Genomic DNA, 19,918 nt, shown 5'->3' on the forward strand with positions numbered 1-19,918 from the left:
GTTTTCAAAAGACATACCCTGTCTCTCCCTACAAATGAATCCTCCCTTCTTATCCCCAGCAAAGTGAGAATCAAAACATAGAAAATCCATCCATGACACAGCTTCCATGGCCACCACCATGGGCACTCATGGCTTGGCAGAGGTTAGCCCACTGGGGCCATGCAGGCCAAGGTCTCCACTGCACAACTAAAAGTGGGGCATGGCAGTCCCTGTCCTTGGGCTGGGGAACCCCCAGACTTCTAGCTTTGAGCCATATCTCATATCCATTCCAAAGGAAACTAAGAACCCAAGAACCTCATGTGAGTGGCATGTATGGCAGTGATCCGTCAGAAACAACAACCCTCTCAGTGCCTTTTTTCCCCTTCCCAACAACATTAACTTTCACGCCGGAGAAGTCAGATGAGCCTCCAAGTAGCACTAAAGCTTTGATTACATATTGCAGTGAGCGAATGTTTTGCTAAGAATAAAGATCTCAGAAATCATTACTCCACCCCGTGTTGTCTTCGAGACGGCGAGTTATCCTTTGCATTAGGGCAGTGCACAGCCAGACGATGGCATTTCAAGTCCCACGCCAATACCTGGCTGAAATACCAAGGCTCATGCTAGAGAGCAGAATCGATTGTTTTGTGGGAAGGGGGTGGGTAGGTGAGAGGAAATGTCTGGCCTGGGCCATTGTAATCCTATAATCAGTGATACTAGGGCTAAGTCACCTGGATCCATCCAGCACCTGATCTTTCCAATCACCGAGAACTGGGACACTGTGGGAGACCCTCCACTGATCCCAGAGAACTGGCACAGGGCCAGCTGCTTACCGTCCACGCAGGCTGGCCGGGCTCTCGTCGTGCCAGCGATCTGTCCCCTTTTACAAGCACATCGAGCAGTCTGACGTGCAATAGTCCTTCGGGGCTGGCTACTGTCTCTGTCCAGAGTCACAATCTCACAGGTACCAGCAGCCAACTGACCTGGGAAAAGAGAACAAGCAACAAGGATGAGGGTTAGTGAAGGAGACACCCAGTGTGGATTCCCATCATGGGGCAGGTGAACGAGTGTACAGGACCAAAGATGGATGCCACAGCCCGGAGAAGAAGGGATGCCCCATCTTCCTTGGTGGTATGCTCAGGAAGGCCATGGAAACCAAGCAATGGTTATCACCCTATAAATGACAACAAGTTGGCATCCATCTGATGACCTTTATAGTTTATGGTGTTTTGTTTTAAGGACCAGCCCTGTTAAACTCCGACCAGTCTGGGAGTATTTCCATCTGTGGCACTGCCATTTCCCCAGGAACAAACCAACCCTAGGTGAAACCCACCCTGTTAACTATGGAATGAAATAGTCCAAATAAAGAGACAGAATGAAACCAGCTTTTTCCCCCAATGCCCAAACCTTGAAGCATTTATTGTAAAAAAAAATAAAATACCATCTTGGGAAAGATTCAATTTATGGAACCAAGCATTATGCCCCCTCTCTGTGATTATAGGCCTGTTAATGACAACAACTTCCATACTATAAAACAGGGAAATAGGTCAAATCCTTCTTTCAAAGCTGTTAAAGGTGGCATTTTCCAAACTACACAGTTAAGAAATCATGCAATTATCCCAGAGCCCCAGACAGCAGTAAAGAAATGAATCTGGTTTAAAGCAGAGTTGTTACTGGTGGAATAGAGGGCAGTGTGCACCCACATCTCTGCCTGCTCCCTCTAGTGTGAGTCAGGCACCCCTCCCTCTCTCTCCTGCTTCCTATACAAGGACTAGCAAGTCCAGGGTGGGCTAACATTAATCAATCACCGGATAAGCATTTATGAAGGCATTCATGATAGCAGGACAACTGCTGCACTCAAGAAGCATTCATTAGCATCCAGAAGTATACAGAGAATAGACATGAAATGAATATGTCATTCAGGAAGGAAGGGCATTGGTATCTAAGAACCAGACCCTAGGGAGAAGAGGATTGAAAGCAACCTTTGCTTAATGGCTAGGCAAAAATCTGTTAGATTTGGGAGCCCAAAGATGGGAGTTCAAGACCCTTCTTAGCCACTACAGTGTCTGCCTAAGTGACCCAAGGTAGGTTATTCCCTACTCTGGCCTCAATTTCCTCCTCCATTAAATAAGACTGTTGAACCACATGGTTTCTAAGGTCCCTCACCATCTGCCAATGGATTCTCATGTTCAAGACTGGTTTTTGATGGCAAATAACCTTTTTTTTATTGGTTTTTCTGATCCATGAGCTTTGTTGTAAATCCTGGCAAAGAAACCCAGTTACTGAGAACTGCTGATTGGAGGGGAATTGATGAGCGCTGCCTGATGAAATTCATATGCCAATAAAATATTTTTAAAATTCAAAATGCTGCTTTTCTGTATAGAATGGAAAGAAGCCTAGGGTACTCATGGCAAAACATTAAGCCCAATGAATAATAGAGCACCTGTTTTCTATAATAGAATTGGGCTGAGGCCCTTAAAGAATCAGGGGCTGTCATTCCCCTCAGGCCTAACTTGCCTTGAGTGGCATCAGTTAAAACCAATAAGGGGTACCTTGGTAGATAGTGAGCACCCCATCTAGGGAGGTGTCACAGAGGAAAAATGACTACCTGTGTTCCATGATCTCAATCAATGGTCTATTCCAATTCAGACTTCACTGCCTACATATTTCAGTTCCCATTTCATGGAGGGAGAAGGGGGAAATGATCTGAGAGTGGCTGTCAAGTTTATAAACCTCAAGTTAGAAGTGATCTCTGAGTACATCTGGTCCAACTCCCTCATTCAGTGGATGAAGAAACTCAGGCTTGGGTTTCACAGCTAAGAAACAGTAAAGTCTGCATGTGGTTACAGTCGTCTACTTTCAGGTTCAGGAAGTCAGAGATATGAATGATGGGAAGGAATGTTGTCTGCATGTTAGGCCATAAGCTCTCTGAGTGCCAAAGCTAGGCTGAGTTTACTTTATTATCTCCAGGGCCTGGCAAAGTGACCTGTACACAGAAGGTGCTTAATCTTTATTCATCAAATGGCAGTCTCTGGGGCTGCTACAGGTCTTGGATATGACTAAGTCCAAAGGCCTCTTCTTCCCACTAAGGAAGTCAAAGACAAGAGATGGGCACTGGGGGCAGCTAGATGGCGCAGTAGATAAAGCACCAGCCCTAGATTCAGGAGGACCTGAATTCAAATCCAGCCTCAGACATTTGACACTAGCTGTGTGACCCTGGACAAGTCACTTAACCCTCATTGCCCTGGAAAAAAAAAAAAAAAAAAAGATGGGCATTGACAGCTCCCTGATAAAGTGAAGTGACTAGGGTTGGAGAGGGTGGGCTCAAATCTTCCTTCCATCATGTCATTTACCATCTGTATGATCCTGGGTCCTTTGTTTCATCAGCTGTAAATGTGGGGCTTAGGTAAGATCTGGGGTTCTTAACCTTTTGTGTGGGGAGTCAGAGACCCCCTGGGGAAGGAAGAAGCTAATGGGACCCTTTTCAGAATCATGTTTATGGACATCTGGTTAACATAGTTTTTAGAGTGCCAGGCCTGGAATCAGGAAGACCTGAGTTCAAATTCAGCCTTAAATATTTACCAGCTAGATGACCCTGGTCATTTAACCTCTGTCTGCCTCAGTTTCCTCATCTATAAAATGGAGATAAAATAGCACCTACCTCCTAGGTTTGTTGTAAAGATCAAGTGAGATAATAATTATAAAGCATTTGGCAGAGTAGTTGGCACATATTAAGTGCTATATAAATGCTATTATTATGTTGTTGTTTTTTAAACTGCATGAGGCAGAGAGGTGGCCTGATGGTAATCCAGCCTCAGCTCTTTACTAGCTGTGACACGGGACAAGTCTTAAAATGTGCCTGCCTCAGTGTCTTCAACTGTAAAATGAAGCTAATAAGAACCCTGAAGAAGCCACTTAACTTCTGTTTCCCTCAGTTTCCTAATGTGTAAAATGAAGATAATAACACCACTACCTCTCTGGGTTGTTGTGAAGCTTAAATGATAAAAATCTATATGCAAAGCCCCTGAAGCCCAGGACATTTTGCAATCCCCGCACTCCCCAGTGATCCGAATCATATAAAAATGCAATTGGGAAAGATTTATCAAAACAAAACAAAAAAACAAAAAACAAAAAATGGTAGAACAGAGATAATGTGGTGACCTTTTAATTTTTTTAAATATGTGGTGATTTAAATCACCTGAGTGGCATCCTTATTCATGGTCAATGGCCCTGTTTCCATTTGACTTTGGTACCACTGAGTCAGCCTGGTACATTGAGCCCAAAGCCAGAGGATCTTGGTTCTCAGCTCTGCTATTTCACACCTGGGAGCCTTTGGGCAAGTGACTAAACCCACCTCGGGCTCAATTTCTTCAGGCTAGCTTCTGAGGTCCTTTCTATCTCCACATCTAGGAGCCTATAAGTCAGTTATGAGTCAAACCCTGCCCTGCAAATTACTCATGATGTTTCCTCAACTGCAAAATGAGCAGGTTGGACCATGCTCCTCCCAGCTCTAACCCCATGCATTTGCGTTTATAAAAGATCCCATCCAAGTGGATATCGCTGGGGCCCCTGCCCACAGGGACCTTAAGCAATTGCACTCCTGACCTCCCCCTAACACTCACAAGTACTGGAAAGGCTTCAGAGACAGAGAAAAGGACAAATCTAAGGACAAGGATGAAGGGATAGGATGGCAAGCCATGGGCTTAAAATAGAGATACAAAGAGAAATGTGATCAGCCCTGGGGCTTCAACACCAGGGCTGAGGAGATAAGTCACCACTTCTCGAGATACTGTGAAGGTTGACTTTGCCTTTTTTAGATCAAGTTTGAGCCTCCTTTGGTCTGACCAAGAACAAAACACCACTCTAAGGACAAAGATGGGAGGCCACTGAAGGGGAGGGGAGGGGTTTCAATTTACAAAAATTATTTGAGAAAGAGGTGAAAATCAATAGGGAGCCTGGCTACAGACCAAGATAGATTTGGGAAAGGGTGAAAGAATAGCAACCCAACAGATGAGTTACAGCAGGGCTTCTCAACTTTTTTTTTTTAAATGTCATGCACCCATTTGGCAGGCTGATCAAATTCCTAGAATAAAGGTATTTAAATGTATGAAATAAATCCATAGGATTACTAAGGAAATCAATTACACTGAAATTTAGTTATCAGAGAATCCCAGTGGCTGATCTGTCATGTCTTGACTAAGCTCACCGTAGCTCCAATATGATGCTCCATTTCCAAAGCACTTTCATGGCAATCAGCCAAGCCAGATACCAAGCATACCATCACTCCCCGACTCCACTTAGAGCTGCAGTACCTGACAGCCCAAGCATCTTCCACATAACCCGGAAATCTGCTCCCATGTTGGTATATTTACACCCCAAATTTCTTAAAACTAACGTGGATTGATATCAGATACTAGAGCAGAACAAGGAACATCAACTTGCATGCAGTCTGAAGTCAACAACTAGCAGGTCTCTCCAGCTGCAATGGCCATTCGAAGGCCCCTGGTTTTCAAAGCAACATAAAGAACAGTGTTGGGATGTTGTGTGGTGCCAGCCTCTACAGCACCCCCACACCCACCCCCACACTCCAATAAACAACAAAGGTCCTAGGCTTCAATCCCATCTCTACCATTTAGGGTTTGGCCAAGTCAAGTCAGTCAGGTGACTTCTTTCTGCATCTTTCCCTTCCTTATCTGTTATTTAGCCTCTCCCAGCTCAAAATCTTCTTTGAATGACCCATGCCTTCCCCCTCAAAAATCCAATCTAGCTTGAGCACAGTAGGGCATTTAGTATGATTTTTAAATGGAAGAAATGCCACGGAATCATAATGAACTCATACATCCTTTCCCCTATTTGACTGATAAAGAAACTGAGGCCTTGACTGAGAGGTGACTTGCCTAAGGGAAAGGGGAGCTTATCAGAGCTGGGCTTTGAATGCATATCTTCAGACTCTCAATCCAGGGCTCTGGCCAGGACAGAGCATTACAAAGACGTGGAATGCCATAGCCTTTGCCCCAGCAGCAGTTTAATTCAGAATGATAAAGCCCACTTGAGAACACAAAGTCCAAGACAGCACAATGCAGAATTATAAGTCATTTTGTGGGTTCTGTGGTAGAGAAAGTAGCCAACTTTCTGCTGTCCCAAACCCTCACTCCTGGAAAATTGCCTTGTAGCTATGAGGCCATATTTGACACACATACAAGTGCATTAAAAAAACAAAAAAACACACAACCAAAGATTTAGAGCCAGAAGGAGATCAGAGGCCATCTAACCTTTACTGCATCACACACACTTTGAAAAAGAGGAAACTGAGTCACAGGTAGGTTAATGTCAGCATGAGGGCACAGAAGGTCTCTTTTTGTCTCCCAGGGCCTGGTTCGGGGACTGCATACTTAAAAAATGTTTACTGCTTGGGCAGCTAGGTAGAACAGTGGATAAAACAGTGGCCCTGGATTCAGGAGGACCTGAGTTCAAATCCGGCCTCAGACACTTGACATTTACTAGCTGTGTGACCCTGGGCAAGTCACTTAACCCTCATTGCCCTGCCAAAAACAAACAAAAACAAATGTTGAAAAAAAAATGTTTACTGCTTGACTGAGGGCAATTAACCTCCTTCCCTTGCCTCACTTTTTTTATCAGCCAGGGGATGACCAGGGCTCTGAGTGAGCATCAAGGACTGGTTCCTGCCCTGTCCTCTAGCTTGCCAGGTACTGTGGGACAAGCAGCTGAGCAAAGGGGCCCCAAGTTCCTAAGAGAATGTGTCTCATTCCCCGAAATCACCAAGAAGGTTCCAAGAAACAATGATAAGGAGAGAATGTTTGCTATGGAGTATTGGGGCCCCAGGGATTTTGGTGGGCTGGGAGCTCACCATGAGTCAGCAGTGAGAACTGGGAGCCATGCACACTAACCCAATCCTAGGCTGGTGTCTTAGATGAGAAGGGACAGCTCCCATGAGACCACAGTGAGGAGCACTGTGTTTGGTTGCAGATGCCCCTACCTCCAGGTACCCCAAGAGAGCTCAGTGACAAATGTGTCAAGCACTGAGGGGCAAAAGGTCAAAGGGCTTCCCTTCTGAGGATCAGCTGGAGAAATAAGGAGTATCATGGTGGAACAAGAGCTCTTCCTAAGTAATAAAAAGTGGGGGAAGGATTCGACATTGTTCTTCTTAATTCCAGAGGCTAGAGCCAAGAGCAGAAACCCCAGCAGCTCATTAAAAAAGAGCCTGGGGTTCTTAAATCTGAGGAGCCTGGGTTCAAGTCTGCTGGTACATGTAGAACCTTTTTGGAAAGGCAGCAGGGGTTAGTGATTTCATGCTAGACTGGGTTCCAGGACATCTGCCTTAGATATCTGACTGCCTATGTGACACTCACTGAGGCTCCCTAAACTTCAGTTATCTTCATCTGTTCAAGGACCTGATTGGGTGTGATGGGTGTGGAAGCATAGGTTTCAATCCAAGAAAAGGAAAGCTTCCTAGTGGCAGGGGGAGCCCCCTCACAGGCTGAACTGGCCCATCCTGCAGATGTTTAGCAAAGGATTATTGACATCGGTCGAAATTGTACCACTTGACCTCAGAGGTGCTTTCATTAATAAAGTCTCTCATTGGAGGATGGCAGATCCCTGGTGTCTGGAGCCTGGGCCACCTGGCAGGATGGGAGCAGAAGGGCACACAAAGACAGATCACGGTAGCATCTGTCTTCTGGAATCCTTTTTTTTCTTTGGAAGTCTCTTCATGGCCATGGAAGTAACCAAGGGTGCTTACAACTCTGCCAATGGAAAATAAGTGGTAGGAGTTCCTGCTGAGCTGGCAAGCATTGGGTATGGAGCCCAACCTGGACTGGGGGGGGGAGGTTCTGAGGGATCATTGATGCAGTACTGGGAATGGACTCATAGAAACCTGGGCATTAATCCAGTCCTCGTCACTTACTAGCTGTGTGACTCTAAGCCAGTCACCTAACCTCACAGCTCAGTTTCCTGATTTGAAAAAGCAGAGAAAAATAGCACTAAAAGCAAATTCAGGCAAAACCCTTACTCTGCCATAAGAGACGTTAAATATCTCTTATTTCCTCTGACAAATACTCTCTTCAAACATAGACTGGTCGATAGCAACTCATGAAACTATATACTAAGACTCGGGGGAGGGAGGGACAGAGGGTGGGGATCTCTAACATGCGACCAGGATCAGAGATCACTTTCTGCTCTTGACATGCTCTGTGCTAAGGCCCCTCGCAGCTCTGAAGTTCCCTGCTTAGTAATTCCAGGTGTGGGAGGAAAACTAGAAAGAGGATTCCTGGCCAGACCTTGCTCCAGGTCTGGGTGGGCGGTGGCTGGGACCGCCTTGCCACCAAACACAGCAGCAGCCTGACAGTGACAGCAGTCGACATGCAGAAGATTGCACTCTCCCCTGCAGAGGTCAGGTCATCTGTCACTGTCGCTGGGGCAGCTTGGAAAAAGGAAAGAAGCAGAGAACAAAATGGCACCATTAGAAACAATTCCTGCCTAATCATGGCCACGCACGCCAGCCTGTCAAGGACTGACAAAGAGGTCGCCCTTGCCGTTCCCACAGCTCCAAAGGAGGCCCAGGCTGGAGGCCTCTGTGGTGACTGGTGTGTGTATATGTCAGCGGGTATGTTGGTGAGTAGATGGGTGGAAACCATGGAGCTCTCTCAAGTGCCTAGCTCCGTGCTGTGTACTACAGACTCAAAATTACTCAGAAGTCCCTAAGGGGACAACACACTCCTCATCTGAACATCTGGGATTATGGTAGCAGCCTTTGGGGACCAAAAATCCCTGAGAGAGCACCGAATGATGCACTGAGTTCCTTGAGTGAGTCAGGGCGTGGAATATGAAAGAGAATGCATTGTGACAAGGCCCTGATCAGAAGAGAGGAGCCTAAGAGGTCCAGTGATCAAACAGTAGCTAGTTATCTGCATAGTGAAACTCAAAAGTTCAAAAAGGTAACATTTGTTATCTCATTAGATCCATGCAACCGCTGGTAGTAGGTGCTTCTACTCTCTCCATTTTACAGATGAGGAAACTGAGGCAGGGGCTAAGTGACTTGCTTAGGATCATACAGCTAGTAAGTGTCTGAGGCTGAATTTGCACTCAGGTATTTCTGATTCCAGGACCAGGGCTCTGGCCATGGCAAGATCCAGGACACAGCTTGGGTTAAGAATCTTCCCCTTGAAATCTAATGTCCCTCCCAGGCCCAATATTCTAGAACTCAGTTCAGCTCATGATAGGAAAAGCCCTGAGGAACTTGAGTGTTACCAATCAGGACTGAAAATGTGAAGATGAGACTGAAAAACACACTTTGAGTGAATGAGTTAAAGAACATGGGATAGCTCCTGACAGATCAAGTAAAACTCAGTGGGATGAAGCCAGTTATCTGAAGAAACATCTTTTGAGTCCACATGGGTTAGGGATGAGACTTGTCTTATCGTGTGACAGAGGAAGGAACTAGGACAAATGAGCAGAAGCTACAGACAGTCTGCCTTCAACTGCACGTGAAGGAAAGGAAGAAGACCTGAGTGTTAGCCAAAAGCAATAGGCAACAGGAGGTAGGGAGCTCCCCTTGATGAGAGGGATGCAAGCAAAGCTGGACTCCGTAGTGGGGAGTGCTATCCAGGAAAAGACTGAACTAGCTTTTGCATCCCAGCCCACCTGGCTCTGGAATTCTGGGGCTCCAGGACCCCACAGTTCTTCTGGCCAATTCTCCAACGTTTCATGGAGAAATAGGTATGGTGTCATTTGCTATGGGAGGGGCAGGCAGAAGTGACAAACCCTCCAAAGGAAGGGATTTAGAGTCACTACTCAAACAGCCATCTCTATCTCTGGGACATCCATGTGCCCAAGATGTTGGAATGCAGGGAGTCTCCCATCCTTGGTCTCTGTGACACAGCATGGTTGGGCAGGTTCACAAAAGGAAGTCCAATAAGAGAGAGGAAAATGAAACGATCTTTGGAGAAGGCTGGAGATGGAGTCTTCCCACCAGCTATGATACTTGTAGGGTCAATCTGGCCTCTGGCTCAACACAGGGGCTGGGAAAACATCCTAAGCTCTGAGTCATAAACTTGCCCGAGATGGAGATGGGTGTTACATCTTGTGAGCTAATATGAGGTTAAATTTGTGTACATCTTGCCACCATCCTAGCAAGAATACATACTGAATCCAAGCCTCAGGACTCAATGTGCCAAGTTTTGCACATTTCTGCAATCCCCTTTCCTTCTCCGTGCCTCACTTCGCCCCATTCATAAAATAGAAGATGTAGATGCCACTGTCTTTAAGTGCTCTTCTCACACTTACGTTCTTTGATTTAGGGTGATAGAGCTAGAAGGGACCCCGGGGCTCATCTGGTCCAATCTGATTCACTTTAGAGACCGAGAAGTTGAGGATGCTCAGTTCCTTGGCTGACTGATTGTTCAGGTTGGGGGTTGTAAGAATAGAGAGGAGGGGAACAGTTTAAGAGATGCTGAGACCAACGTGGTCTGGCCACTGAGCGTGGATGACAATGCGAAGGGCTGGGTTGAGGCTGACCAGGATGTTGCTCAGATAACATTATCCTTCCTTGCTGACTCCTGGCCACATTCTAAAGGGGAGTATTTAGGGCCAGGCCGAGTAGCTGGTGAGTGAAGCATACCCACAGTCTCCTTTGTTTCCTCGGTCCCTGGTATGGGAACAGGAAGGCCAAATGATGGTCGACACATGAAAAATGTCCTGTGTACAAGGGCTTGGTTTTAGCAGTGGCCATAAACAAGATTAAATATAGAAATATGTCATTAATCAGTGATGTATATTATTAATTAGTCCCCAGCAAACATGTGTTGGAGGAAATCATTAGGGTTCAATTAGCAAAAGAAGCAGTGGCAAAGTTTTGTAGGCTTAGTTCCCTTCCCCAAGGAGGCATGAGGCCTTGATGGAGGGACCCCCCCCCCCCCAGAAAAGTATATGTCCTGAGGAAAGAAAGTGCACAGAATCAAAGACTCTTAGACCTGGGAAACACCTCAGAGGGCCTCCAGGCCAACCCATGCCAGGACAGGAAGAGCCATGCAACACATCTAGAAAGCAGCCACTCAGCCTCAATTTGGATATGTCTTACAATGGGGAACTCACTACCTAACAAGGGTAGCCCATTTTGCTTTGAGACAGCCATAGTTGTGAAGAAGCAACCACTGTATTGTACATGTGCATATGTATGTGCACATGCACGCATGCACACACACCCCACACACACACCCCAACCCTAAAGTTGCTCCCAGCTTTGGCATGCTGGGTCTAAGCAGAACAAGAGTAAACCCTTTCCCCATCACAAACAACCAGATATGAAGGTTATCAGTGTCTTCTCCATCCTAAGCCTTCTCTTCTCTAGGGTAACCATTCCCTGTTCCTCCAAAAAATCCTCACGTTGTCTGAATTCAAGGCCCTACCCCATCCACACCAACCTTCTGTTTCCCAGGAATCTCTCCTGCATTTTAAAGTCCTTTTAAACCGTGGTGTCCACAACAAGACCTGAGACTCTAGATGTGGTCTGCCCAAAGAAAAGGACAAAGAAGCAATCGACTGGGACACGGCTGCTACATAGTTTGGCATGAAGCTCTCCAGGGTGCCCAGTCACCTGTGATGGACCTTGAGCTTGGAATCTACCAAGACGCTCAGGTCTTTTTTCTTCTTTATCAATTAACAATTATTTACTTTCTCTAATCCACCCCACAAACTCTTCCCAACGTCTTTTTCAGATGAATTGCTATGTAGCCTGGTTCAAGTTTCAAAACACAGATGTATTCAGTTACTCAGGTCTGCTAATAAGCAAATGATATTTAAATCTTTCAAAAACACTGGAATTCCATCAGCCTGGGTGTCTCTGCTCTCTCTACCAACATATATCCCAGACTAAAGCAGAGATGTGGCTGTAGTCTGATGTGGCCAAAATAATTAGTGTCTAGTATTCCGGGGATGAGAAGTCACAACTTACTATCAATAGTTGTGACAGTAACAAAAGTAACAACAACAATCACCAGGTAGAGGAGTACCCTACTTTTATACTTAGTGTCAGAAATACCTGGGTTCAAATCCTGCCTCAGACACTTAGCTCTCTGACTGTGGGAGAGTCACATGACCTCCTTCACCCTCTGTTTTCTCATCTGTAGTTCTTGTGAGGATTGCATGTAATAACATATGTACACATTTTGCAGACCTTAAAAAATAGACATGCTAGATGTTATTGTTGTCAATAATAATATTTTAATAATTCCTTATATATTTAATGTTTGTCATTTCTTGGGTTTTTACTAGATTATTGTCAAGTTGTTGTTCTGATTCCTGGTATCCTGGATGCAGAGCCATCTTCAAATCTGGGTTCAGGGTATGACCCCCTCAGAGGGTCCCTGGAGCCTAAGACAAGTGACTGAAGAGCAATTGTGGCTCGTTGGAATCTAGGTCTTGCCAATCTTCATGGGTGATCATGAAGCTGATGAAGAACACAACCAGGAGTAACTTCGCGTTCACTGGCCAGGCTGGGACAAAGCCTCCAACGGTACCTGACACCTGGCAGGGGTCACCGGGTACAGGACAACTCAACTCTTGCCTTCCAAGATGGCTTCTTCTGGATCTGTGTCTCTCCGCCCCCATTCTGATTTCATGGCCTATTCAGTGACAGCGTCGGGACAGGCGTTTTATGAGGATGACAACAAAGGGGAGCAGTTAGCCTTAAAATGCAACCTCAGTGACGGGCTTAAGCTTCTAATGACTGCAGAGTAAAGACCATTCTTCCCAGGCCAGCTACTAGAGATGGAAATGGCTCCTGAAGCCACGCCGCCTTCGCCAGTGCATGAATGTGACTCCTCCCCTCACATACATGTGCAGACATGTCCCTCTCCCTTCCTCTCTTCTGATATCTTTTGGTGTCCAAAGTTAGCAACTCAAGTAGACCATTAGTCCCACCTGCCTCATAGCAGGTCTGTCCTCAGATATCAGTGCTTATTGTTCAAGGAAGGTCCTTTCTGGTTCATTCTGTCCCGTGTCTCTCTCATTCTATCTGCAATCCCAACCCAGCTCTAAACCCCAAAACATGGGGATGATGTATGCAATTACAAAGGGTCTCCAGATTTTAAATGAGATTGGGCCCTGCAGGACATATCTAGTCTGGGGTCTGAAACATTTTTGTGTCAGGGACACACTTGGGCAGCCTAGGGAAGCCTATGAACTGCTGTAAGAATTAGGTTTGGGGCCCTTCCCTCATAATGGAAGGAAATACTAGGCCTCAGCTAAAGGTGAGTGAAAATAACCATGTCATTCCCCCTTCATGTTCACGGATGCCTTGGGGGGTACGGAAGTACATGAACTCCAGGTTAAGAACTTGTGATGGGCGCAGCTAGGTGACACAGTGGATAACGCACCATCCTTGGAGTCAGGAGGACCTGAGTTCAAATCCAGCCTCAGACACTTGACACTTACTAGCTGTGTGACCCTGGGCAAGTCACTTAACCCTTATCACCCTGCAAAAACAAAACCAAAAAAACTTGTGATCCAATATGGAATTTTCAAGTTGAGGACATTAAGGCCCAGATTCAGCAGGTAGAGTCGCAGCTGGATTTGAACCCAGGCCACCTGACTTCAGACCCAGTGTTTATCTAGTGACCCTTCCAAGGGCAGGGGATCGCTGAGCTGGCTGGTGAGGACCTCAGAGTGCTATGGGAAGAAGGCAGGGTACTGAGTCTGCAGGGTAAGACAGGGACTCTGGACCAGGCCCTCAGAGCCCCGTGACCCTGGGCAGCTCACTTCCTTCTCCCAGCCTCAGCTTTAACATTCGGGATCTGCCAAGGTCGTCTCTTCTCTTATTCAGGTCTCCTCCCATCAGTCAGCTCTATTTCTTGGACTGTTTTGGTTCATTTAAATAAGACAATCCAGGAGCGAGATCCTAAAAGCAAACCCCAAAAGCTCCAAGCCAGGGGAGTCTGTCGGGATCCAAGCATAAAAACACCAAGTGGAGAAGAAGCCTCTCAGAGGCTCGGCCAGCCAGCCAGTGGGTCGGCAGCCCCTATGTTGGCCACACTATTCTCCGTAGTCCTGTCAGGAGAAAAGTGCCACCACAAAGTCCATGGGGCCTCTCCCGTTAAAGTGCCACTTGTCTCTGAGGAGCCTATTGGGGAGCAGAGACTGGGCAGCTCTGGGGCACGGAGCCTGGGCCTCCTCTGGTTGCTAAGCAAGGCTCACCATCTCCCTGCCCCAAGTCCACACCAGGGCCCCACTGGCCAGGGAGAGGCCCAGCCCATTCAGGAGACTCCATCAGCATTCAGGCGGCACACGGCCTGACCGCCAGGCTTGAATGCCAGCTCAGACACAGCCTTTCATCTCCAGCTTGCTCATTCAGCCCCTGAGCTGACAGCGTGGCCCAGCTGTCGGATAAACACTCATACATTCTTCTTGGGCTGGCCCCCATGGAAGCCGTGACCTGCTGGGGACTGGACTGGGCTGGAGGACACGTAGGGGTAAAACAAGGATCCCTCCAGAGCCCAGAAAGGAGGAAGAGGAGCCACTTCCAGCGGGCTCTTGACCTGGCTTTCTAGGTCACAGTTCAGGCTACTTTAGGTTGACGGAAGCTTCCAGCACCCTTGGGCTGGCTGGGACTTCAGAGGGCATCCAGGCCAACCTGCTAGGGCCATAGAGGCCCCTGCATGGACACTGCAGGTGAGATAGTGAAGAAAGAGATTTCTCCTGATACCCCTTCATAAAAACTCATGCACTAGAACACACACCTGACGCTTGGTCCTAGAGCTTTGGAGGCCTGGGCCTCCATTTCTCTGGCACTGAATCAGGGTATTTAGTAGATAATTCCCATTGTCTCTTTCCTAGAAATCCTAGGACCTTGATAGGTTGGAAAGGAGGTCTGCCCTAGGTCACAGAAGCAGGATATAAACCCTGACTCCCTCAATCAAGGTCAGGGCTCTCTTTCTTTCTTTCTTTCTTTCTTTTTTTTTTTTTTTTTTTTTTTTTTTTGCGGGGCAATGAGGGTTAAGTGACTTGCCCAGCATCACACAGCTAGTAAGCGTTAAATGTCTGAGGTCACATTTGAACTCAGGTCCTCCTGAATCCAGGACGGGTGCTTTATCCACTAGGGCTCTCTTTCAATTTGCTCCAGTCCAGGGGAGCAAAAGGACCCCTAAGCTGTTGTCTCTGACCTCTCTCCCTTTGTGCAGCATTGTCCCATATGTGGAATGCTCTCCCTCACTGCAAAATCCCATTCTCATTTTGGGGGATGGGCTTTAACTGCAAATGTCTACATAGCCCGAGACAAATCACTCTACTTTTATTCCTTTATAGGTAATGTTCTGTGGACTATCTTATGGATGACAAAAAGACTGATTTGCGTAACTGGATAAATGAGGTAGGCTTCTCTTTTGGCTAATGATAACAGTAAGCATGGTGATTATCTGCATGGTTATCTGACCTTTTAATAGTTGAAGGTGTAGGTCACTGATACAAATGAGGCCCAAAGTCTGGACTCCTGTTAAGCAACAACAACAATAACTCCCTCTCATCTCTTGCTGGAAGGTTTAAGGAGTGTGAAATCCTTTGAGGCAAAATGAATCTGCTACTCCATCCAAAGGCTGGAGTCCCTCCTAAGGGCCCTTCTGGTCATTAGATAATAAGACATTAGGACAGAGCCTATATGTCTACATAGACTTTACAAGTAACACTCTCAAGAACTCATCTTTGGCTCAACAGAGTTCTTGCAGACCAGACAATGTGATATGCTCCCAGATGATCCAATGCAAATTTCTGCCATAAACCCTTTCATCAGCCAATTAAAAGACTCTATCTGTCAATGTGTAGGTGCATTAAGAGGAAACACATATAAGATCTACAGCAATGAGCACTGAGAGCTAGGGGGAAGTCAAAGGTCATACAAATAAAGCTGAAATGGGCCTTGGAGGCCAGCTAGTCCAACCTCCCCTCCCCTTCCCCCCATCATGTAGAGGAGGAAATTGAGAAAATGTAGGTGAAAGGCTTTGTCCAAGATCACACAGTTATTAAGTGGCAGAGCCTGGATTCAAATCCAGACCATCTGACTCCAAGTCCAACACTCTTTCTCATGCCCCATTTTCCCCTTGAGGCCCATAATAATAAAACTGAAATGAAGGCTATCTTTCCAACATCAAGAGTCTGGAGGTGTTCAGACCAAGGAGGAGAAGTGATACTGAGAATATACATGGGTGGGTGTCATACAATTGCTTCTCAGAAGGCCATGCATGCTTGGCCCCAGAATGTAACACCAAGGGCAGTGGGTGGGGATGCAAAGATGTTTAAACCATAAGACCCAAACTATAAACCAAAGCACCCGTGGCTGCTTCCATTCCATAGAAGTCTGCCACCAAAGGCTAGATGACCACACAGTGGCCATGGTGGAGATGCCAGTCTTGTTCAGGAAGGAGGTAGACTGCAGACTTCAGAGGTACCTCCAGACACCACCCATCTGTGTCACTATCTAATTACACTCCTGGATATCACCATGCATATAAACATTTGGATAGTTGATGTGATGCAGGGAGGGGGGACATACATATGAGTTCAGATAGAATATTATGTCTCAGTGCTTGATTTCTATTAAAGTCTATTTCGGTATTAATGTCTACTATCAAACTTCCTATCAGACTTGGAATTAAATAGAGGCAATTAACACTCACTATAGATCAGTAAAACCAATCCTCCAGTGGGGTTATTACTGAGATTAGCTGGGTATTATTGTTGCATGAATGCCCGCGAATTGGAAGAAGGAAACAAGAGTGTAAAAGCAGTGTCGGTGCTGCTACAAGGAAGAATCCAACATGGCCCAGGCAATGGGCCATCCTAATGTTGGCAGCAGTGAGGTGTGCTAGAAAGAACATGACCTCAGTTTTACTTCTCAGCTTAACAATAGTGTGGCTCCCCATCGGCCAGAGTCCCTTTCTATCTCTTTTGTCTGGCACTCAAGGCTCTCCACAACAGACACCAACCTCCCTTTCCTGTCACATCTCTTACCACCATCCACATGCTGCCTGTTCCTGCCAAACCAGTCCATTTACCATCTGGTACATGTGGCATGAGCCTTACAACCTTTGCCATGGATGGAAACCATTTTTCCTCCTCATTTTCATCTTTTGGATTCTTTGAAACCCACCCTCAAATATCACAGCTCTAAGAAGCCTTTCCAGACCCTTCTAAAACTTCATATCTATAGCTTCTGCACTGCTTTGATGTTCTTATTATATGCCACCCTGCATTAAACCTCTGTATAAGAATGCTTCATTCTTCTCCTAGACAATGCCTTGGGGTCAAGAACCCTACCAGTATCTCAGAAATGGAAATAGATTTCTTGAAAAACAATATGGTGAATGAAGTCTAGGGCATGAGACTAAAACTGAGGACACCCACTAGCTGAGCAAGTCTGAGGAAATTATTTAACATTTGTGTGCCTCAATTTCCTCATTGTAAAAATGATATGGTTGGTCTCTATGCTTTTCAGGGGCCCTTCCAACTCTCATGATTCTATATTTCTTAACGTACCATGGCATGGTTTCTCTACTGCCTCATCCACACTCAATCTCTTCACATGCTTATGCATATGCTACATTTCCCCTATTAGCACTATTAGCTCCTTGAGTGCAGAGAGAAAGTGATTTTTCATTTACATATACCTAGTGCCAAGAATAGAGCCCAGAATTAAAAAAAAAATAGAAAGAGAATGAATTAATTTAAAGGAAAGCAAAGCATAGGAAAGGGAAACAATTTGTTCAGTTACACAGAGACAGTGAGGTATATCCACAATTCATGGCAACTTAATACAAGGGAGTCTGGGAAGAGAGGACACTAGTAGGTGGAAGGAGGGGAATCCCAAATCATTTGATATAGAAAATGAAGCTTGAGCTGAGTCTTATTGGAAATCAGCATTTCTAAGAGGCAGATTTAAGAATGAGAGTGTTCCAAGCAAGGTTCAGAGGCAGACAAAGGATCAGAGATGGGAGTCAAATGATAAAAATCAAGAGTCATTGTCCAATCAGAATCTTAACCAAGGAACAATCTTTCCCAGCTGGATGTCCCACCACGGGCATTTGAGTTGACTGCAGATGACATTTGGCCATCACCAAATATACAGACCACACTGAAAAGGCAACAAGAGCTTCCCTAAGGATCATGGGATTGCTAGAACTGAAAAAGCCATCCCAGACCCTCTCACCTGAACTTCAAATTTTATAGGGGAGAAACTGAGGCCCTTCCAAAAGGAGAAGGGTCTTACCCAAGGCTACATAAAATGACAGTGTCAGATTGAAAAAAGGGTCCTCCAATTCCAAACCCAGCATGTTTTCCACGACAATATGAAATGAAAAAGAAAGTTATATTAGCCCTGAAGGAAATGCTGAAATACTCTGATCAGTGGTAGTGCCCAGGGAAGCTTTGGGGGCATGCAAAAGCAGTGAGAATGTGGGGGATTAGAAAGAGGTATGTTTGGGCAGTCACAGAACCTGGACTCTGTCTCTGATGTTTATTAGCTCTACAAACCTGGGCAGGTTACTTAAATGCTCTCTGCCTCAGTTTAACAAACTGTAAAGCAAGGCTAATAATACATACGTCCCAGAGTTGCTGTGAGGATTAAATGAGACAATATCTGTAAAGAATTTAGTATGGTGTTTTGCACATAGTAGAGGCTTAATTAATGCTTCCTCCCTTCCTTTTTCCCCTCTGGGTCTCAAGGTTTTCATCATTAAAATGGGCATAATAGCTATTTCATACCCTACCTCAAAGAAAAATTGAGAATAGCTTTTTTTTTTTAAGTTAAAACACTCATAGGAATGAACACCATGATTACTGAATTTTGAACACCATGTCTTCATAAGGAGTGTTCACTCCTCATGTGTTGTCTCTCAAGTATCATAAGAAAAGTATACACCAAGTGTCCAAGGCCCAGAAAAGGAGGGGATGCTCTTTCTCAATTAGGGCAGAATCAACTAAAGGAAAACCTCTTGGAAGCAGCACCATTTGCCTGAACTGGAATTGGGGGTATCTCACCATAGTCGGACTCTTTTCTCACGGACTTATTCCTCTGTACCAAGCCGCCTTGGACAATGGAGGGAAGGCCAAAGGACTAAGCAATATCTCAACAGATATAGATGCAGATAAGAGTATAAGTAAGCCCATGTCTAGCTAGGGACCAGTTACTAAACCCAGAACATTGTGAGCTTCCATATTTAGGAGAAGATTTCACAAGGATTATGTCTTCTGGGACAATGGAATATCTGACATTATTGACTTTTCACCTAGGACTTCCTTAACCTGATGCCCAGTTACCCATCACAGTATTCTGTGTAAATATCTATCTTATAAGCATTCTAGATCCTTAGGATGAAAGCCTTTAGAGGGAACTGATAAGAAATAAGTCCTCATATATACAAAAAATAATACAAAGAATTGGAAATGAGATAGATGTCCATTGATTGGGGAATGGCTAAAGAAATTGTATTACATGAATGGAAAGGCATCTCACTGTGCTGTAAGAAATGTGTGTGTAATAAATACAGAGAAGCCTGGGAAGGTCGACAAGAACTGATGCAGGGGAGCCAGGAAAACAATAGACATAATGACTACAATGCCAATGGAAGAACAATCACAAATCAAAACTGAATGTTGTCAAATCATAAAGAACAAAACTGGCCCCAAAGAAGATTTATGAAAAGGCATATATTTCTAATCCTTTGTACAAAATAGGACCCCAGGGCTAGAATACTGGATAGAGAATTGAATTTTTCAATGACTGTATCCACTTTTTAAGATTCACATTTATTATTTATATAAATATCTACTTTTTTCTTCATTCGTTTGTTTTCTTTCCCTTTCAAGAAATTCTTTGTTATAAAGAATGGCTCTCTGGAAGGGGAAGGGCTATTTAAATGATATGAAAATAAGATATCAA

At 45.3% G+C, this 19,918-nt stretch overlaps 1 protein-coding gene across 2 annotated transcripts in view; it reads right to left on the minus strand.

Moving 5' to 3' along the window:
- TAFA5 (TAFA chemokine like family member 5) overlaps positions 1 to 19,918 on the minus strand; it is a 546,604-nt gene that overhangs the window by 206,773 nt on the left and 319,913 nt on the right. For both annotated transcript variants that reach the window (XM_043967434.1, XM_043967433.1), the window contains exon 2: positions 813 to 962. In XM_043967434.1, coding sequence (XP_043823369.1) covers positions 813 to 962 — 150 coding nt within the window. The remainder of the gene's footprint in view (positions 1 to 812; positions 963 to 19,918) is intronic.

This window comes from Dromiciops gliroides, chromosome 5 (genome assembly GCF_019393635.1).
Source record: "Dromiciops gliroides isolate mDroGli1 chromosome 5, mDroGli1.pri, whole genome shotgun sequence".
In the NCBI taxonomy this organism is placed as follows: Eukaryota; Metazoa; Chordata; class Mammalia; order Microbiotheria; family Microbiotheriidae; genus Dromiciops; species Dromiciops gliroides.